The sequence below is a fragment of the Fukomys damarensis genome, unplaced genomic scaffold (assembly GCF_012274545.1).
Source record: "Fukomys damarensis isolate Sample0158 unplaced genomic scaffold, DMR_v1.0_HiC HiC_scaffold_32, whole genome shotgun sequence".
In the NCBI taxonomy this organism is placed as follows: Eukaryota; Metazoa; Chordata; class Mammalia; order Rodentia; family Bathyergidae; genus Fukomys; species Fukomys damarensis.
Window position 1 is genome coordinate 31,964,481 of NW_022900944.1, and position 4,793 is coordinate 31,969,273.

At 48.3% G+C, this 4,793-nt stretch overlaps 2 protein-coding genes across 2 annotated transcripts in view; both read left to right on the top strand.

The window, feature by feature from the left end:
• The window catches only part of Thap11 (THAP domain containing 11), a 1,468-nt gene extending 883 nt beyond the window's left edge, over positions 1–585 (top strand). The window contains 1 exon segment of the mRNA XM_033758034.1: positions 1–585. This exon segment is cut by the window's left edge and continues 46 nt beyond it. Coding sequence (XP_033613925.1) covers positions 1–573 — 573 coding nt within the window. The 3' untranslated portion in view covers positions 574–585.
• A 4,089-nt stretch (positions 586–4,674) lies between these two features.
• The window catches only part of Nutf2 (nuclear transport factor 2), a 20,631-nt gene continuing 20,512 nt past the window's right edge, over positions 4,675–4,793 (top strand). The window contains exon 1 of the mRNA XM_010612274.3: positions 4,675–4,775. The gene's annotated coding sequence lies outside the window, so the exon portion shown is untranslated. The remainder of the gene's footprint in view (positions 4,776–4,793) is intronic.

Below are 4,793 nucleotides of genomic sequence, written 5' to 3' on the forward strand. Positions count from 1 at the left end.
CAGCAGCAACAACAGCAGCAGCAGCAGCCGTCGGCGTCCGTCTCCACTGCCCAGACCTCGCAGCTGCAGCCGAACCTGGTGTCTGCCTCTGCAGCCGTGCTTCTCACCCTTCAGGCTGCGGTAGACAGCAGTCAGGCTCCTGGATCCGGTCCGCCGGCACCCACCACTCCCACTGGAGAAGATGTGAAGCCCATCGACCTTACTGTGCAAGTGGAATTCGCTGCCGCAGAGGGCGCAGCCGCCGCCGCCGTGTCGGAGCTAGAAGCTGCCACCGCTGGGTTGGAGGCTGCGGAGTGCCCGATGGGCCCCCAGTTAGTGGTGGTAGGTGAAGAGGGCTTCCCCGATACCGGTTCCGACCACTCATACTCGTTGTCGTCAGGCACCACAGAGGAGGAGCTCCTGCGCAAACTGAATGAGCAGCGGGACATCCTGGCATTGATGGAAGTGAAGATGAAAGAGATGAAGGGTAGCATCCGCCACCTGCGTCTCACTGAGGCCAAGCTTCGAGAAGAGCTTCGTGAAAAAGATCGTCTGCTTGCCATGGCTGTCATCCGTAAGAAGCACGGGATGTGAATGGGTCTCCTTGTGGCCTGCAGAACTCCCAGACCCCCTCCAGCCCAAGGAATCCTCAGGCCAATGTTGACTTTTCTATACTTTGGCTGACAGTACCGAGGCTTAAGGCAGCTGACCTCTTGCTGGGGATCTGGCACTCTTAACTTGTTTCCTCTAGAACAGGAGTTTGGGGCCTCAGACTTGGCACTGGTGACACCAGCAATTAATGACTCTCTACTCTCCTTCCCTAGTTGCAGGTTCTGGTTTAGCAGAGGCTTCAGAATCACTGAACTTGAAACACCTCAGAGGGATTCAGGTGCGCTGCCGGGGGACTGAGTTTGGGAAAGCCACACCCTAAGGTTGGCTAGCAATCAGAGACAATTTGACTGTGTGTAGTGATAAGAGATTCAAGTAACATCAGTTCCTTCCTTTTCATGCTTACCCTTTCCAGGTGCAGTCTGTGGTTCTGATTCTGATGGGGACTAGTTGATTTGTGCCTCTGCCTCTTAGGATCTTCCTACCCAGGAGGCCATTTATGAGGGGATCTGGGTGACCTGCTGATGAAGATCCAGCTTGCCAGGGACTTAGGTTTATCCTGTTATGTTTGCTACTGGTTACAAATTCTATTTTCTGTACAATTAGACTAAAGTTTTCACTGTGTTGTTTGGCAAAACAAATTAAACAAAAAGTAAGGTTTTTATTTGGGTTTTGGCATTTTATTTTTATAAAACTTTGCTGAACAGCATTGAATTATGGAAAAATAAGCCTTAGTCTATAAGACCAGGCCAACTCTAAGAGTAGAGATGTTTCATTGACCAGGTTTCTCCATAAAGTGGTTGTTAGCACATGAACCTTGGCCTTACAAGGGCCTCTTAGGGTTTCTGGCCCATTTCATTCCAAAGACTGGACACTGCACCAAATGATCTCAGTTTGTCCACAGGATTTTTTCCTGTATCCCCACTCCCCAGTATCCAGGGCCTTTTCACTGAGTTACATCTTCAGCCCTTTAATTTTTTGCAGGGGAGGCAGGGTTGAAACAGGGTCTATGTGGTTCAGCCTAACCTTGAACTTGCTATGTAATCCATGGTGGTCTTAAACTCGCAGCAATGCTTCTATCTCAGCCTCCCAAGTTCTGGGACTACAGGTGTATGCCACCATGCCTGATAGTCCTTTAATTTTTACTTTGAAACAGGGTCTTGCTGAGTCACTTAAATTCTCCAACCTGGCACCAAATCTGAGACCTTCCGTCTCAGCCTCCCAGAATGCTGGGATTAAAAGCCTGTGCCACCATTCCTAGCTTCTCCCTGTGTCTTTTGTTTATTTTATTTTTTTGGAGACAGGATCTCAGTATGTAGCCCAGGCTGACCTTGAATCACAGCAGTCCTGCCTCAGCCTGTGGAGTGATGGGGTTACAGGTGTGTGCTGCCATACTTGCTTCTCCCTGTGTCCTTTTGACAAGATGAGAGCTGAATTTAGTTCCTCCTACCTCTCAGGGTTTTAAATTTCTTAAATTTTCAGCTGGAGTTGCTCACTATTTCATCCGTTAAATGTAGCACAGTATCTGGTACATGCACTTAATAAACAAGACCACAGCTGGAATCAGCCGTGGCTGTTTGAGTCACAGTGATTCTTTTTTTTTTTTTGAGACAGGGTCTCACTATGTAGTTGAGACTGACCTGGAACTCACTATGTAGCCCAGGCTGGTCTCAAACTCACAGTGGTCCTCCTGCCTCAGCCTCCCAAGTGCTGGGATTACAGGCCTGTGCCACCACACCCGGATGAAGCCACAGTGATTCTTGTATATATACTTTGGGTTTGGTATACCTCCATTGTGAAAAGTCTGAATCTACAGAAGGTATTAAGGAGATAGGATTTGTGACCCCTTGATTTATAGTTTTGACTGCTTGTATCTTTAGATTGGTTATTGAAGGGGTGAGGGTGAAATTTTTATCTGTTGCTCTAAGATAGTGCGAAGACATCCTGGGGATGGGTCTGGGATTTAGCTCAGTGGTTCTGTTACCTGTCTCAAAAGCACAGAGTCCCAAGTTTGATCCCCAGTAACAACAACAACAACAACAACAAAAGACATCTTAGAGGTAAATGTCTTTAAATCTATCATTGTTTACTATGTGTGTTGGGACACATTCTTGGGCTCTGTGAAATATGACTTCCTTCTGGAACTTGCCTTGTGACTTCAAGCTGGAGCAGTCTTAAAACTTCAGTCATCTCTTCCACTTTACTGGTTCTTTGGCACTCAGTTGGGAAATAAGTCTGGTGGGGAAGGAGACAGTACTCAGCATTTGTCATAGGTGACAGGTTGGCAAAGGAACTGAATCTCTGCCTTCCACGGGTTAAGTCTGGCTGAAAATCAGATGGTAAGAGCACATCATCAGTGCACATTGAAACCAGGTGGGTCCTTACTGGGTCAGTCTCTTTTTCCTACTCTTGTTGAACAGAGACTTCCCCAGGCCTTTTTTTATACCTTTTTTTTTTTTTTTTTTTTTTTTTTTTTTTTTTTTTTTTAGAAAGGGTCTTGTTATATAGGTCAGGCTGGACTTGAACTTACTTTGTAGCCCAGGCTGGCCTCAAACTTGTGGCAATCCTCCTGCCTCAGTCTCAGGAGTGCTGGAATTACAAGTGTATACCAGTTCGTGTACACTTTTTCTTTTTATTTTATTTTTTTGGTTTTTTTGGTCTCACTATGTAGTTGAGATTGACCTGGAACTCACTATGTAGTCCAGGCTGGTCTTGAACTCACAGCGATCCTCCTGCCTCAGCCTCCTGAGTGCTGGGATTATAGGCGTGTGCCACCACACCCAGCCTCATGTACACCTTTTAGTGTACCCCTGAACTCAGCCATCAAAGGGTTGAAAGGACATCTGTTCGTGCTTTGCTCTCTAGAACCCCTCAGCAGCTCTGGACTCGCCTTGGTGTCTGGTGTTATATGCACATATCCTGTGTGGTGTTTTGGTTGGAAGGAGGGCAGTTCATAGAGCAAGGGAGGCCACAGGTGCACACACATGTACTGCTAATAGGAAAGCAGAGTTCTAAGTAGGTGAATGTTCAGAATGCTAGTCAGGCAAAGTGGGATCTGGACAGATCTGGGATTTAATCATCAAGAAAGCTTAGTCTGGTCTTAATCATTCCCAGGAGGTGGATGGGAATGGTGCAAACATTCTGGAAGAACTGTAATATGGGGAATCTCTGACTAGGAGGGAAGGCTTAGAGTTGGCTGGGAAATCCTGGCTCCATTTTCCTTTCCTGCTGTCCCTTAAGTTGGTTGCAGAGCTGCCTTAGAGCTATTTTTTCCCAGCACAGACTTGATCTAGTGATAGATCTTACTTCAGATGTTTGTTACAGAGGAAACAATGAAAAGGATGTTGAAAGTAAAGGGCAAAAGGTGGGAGGATGGTCATTTACAATCTAGTAATTTAAATAGCAGGGAAACTCTGAATGAGCCAGTTATTTCTCTTTAATAACTCTTACTTACCTGCTGGTGTGTGTAGAGGTATTTACGATAATGTTTTGAAGACCATTCTCTGTATAAATTTGAGAGTAATCTATCCAGCCAAGCCTCACCTGAGGAGCATTTGCCCCCCCAAAAAAGGCCTAGTCGCTTGAAACTATTTCTGGGCCCCATTGGCCCTGGGTTGGGACTCAGGAATATTAGGACAGAAGTTGTGGATCTACTCTGGCTTGCTAAAGTTGTACATCTCAAAAGAGTCCAAAGAGCAGTCAGAGCCCAAGATGGTAGGGGGCTTCAAGAGAGGAAACAGCCTGGGGCCCTAGGGAGGAGCGGCTGGGCCAGTTCGGGGCTGGACTGGGCTCTCAAGGAGGCGGGGCCAGCCACCTTCGGCAGCACAATTTGGGCGGGGTCAGGCCAGCCGGGACCGAGCGACCGCAGAGCCCTGACCCCTGACTGGCGCCAACCTCAGTGTTCCAGAGGCTTCCGCTAGACCACAATTCTCAGGGGCTCGCCCCGGCTGCCTCCCTCCCTGGTTTAGCCTCTCCTCCCGCGCTGCGGGCAGTGTCTGGGCCTCCGCGCGTAGCATGCCGGGAATTGTAGTTTTCTTTTAGCGTACTAATGCCAGGAAGGAGAGCGGCCGGACTGTGTTTCCCATAGTGCAACCGGGCAGGAGAGGGAAGGCAAGGGGGAAGGGACAGTCGGTCGCAGACCGCGCTGGGTTGCTGCCGCTGCTGCCGCCATCGTGCAAGCCCCTTGGGTGAGTGTTGGGACTATC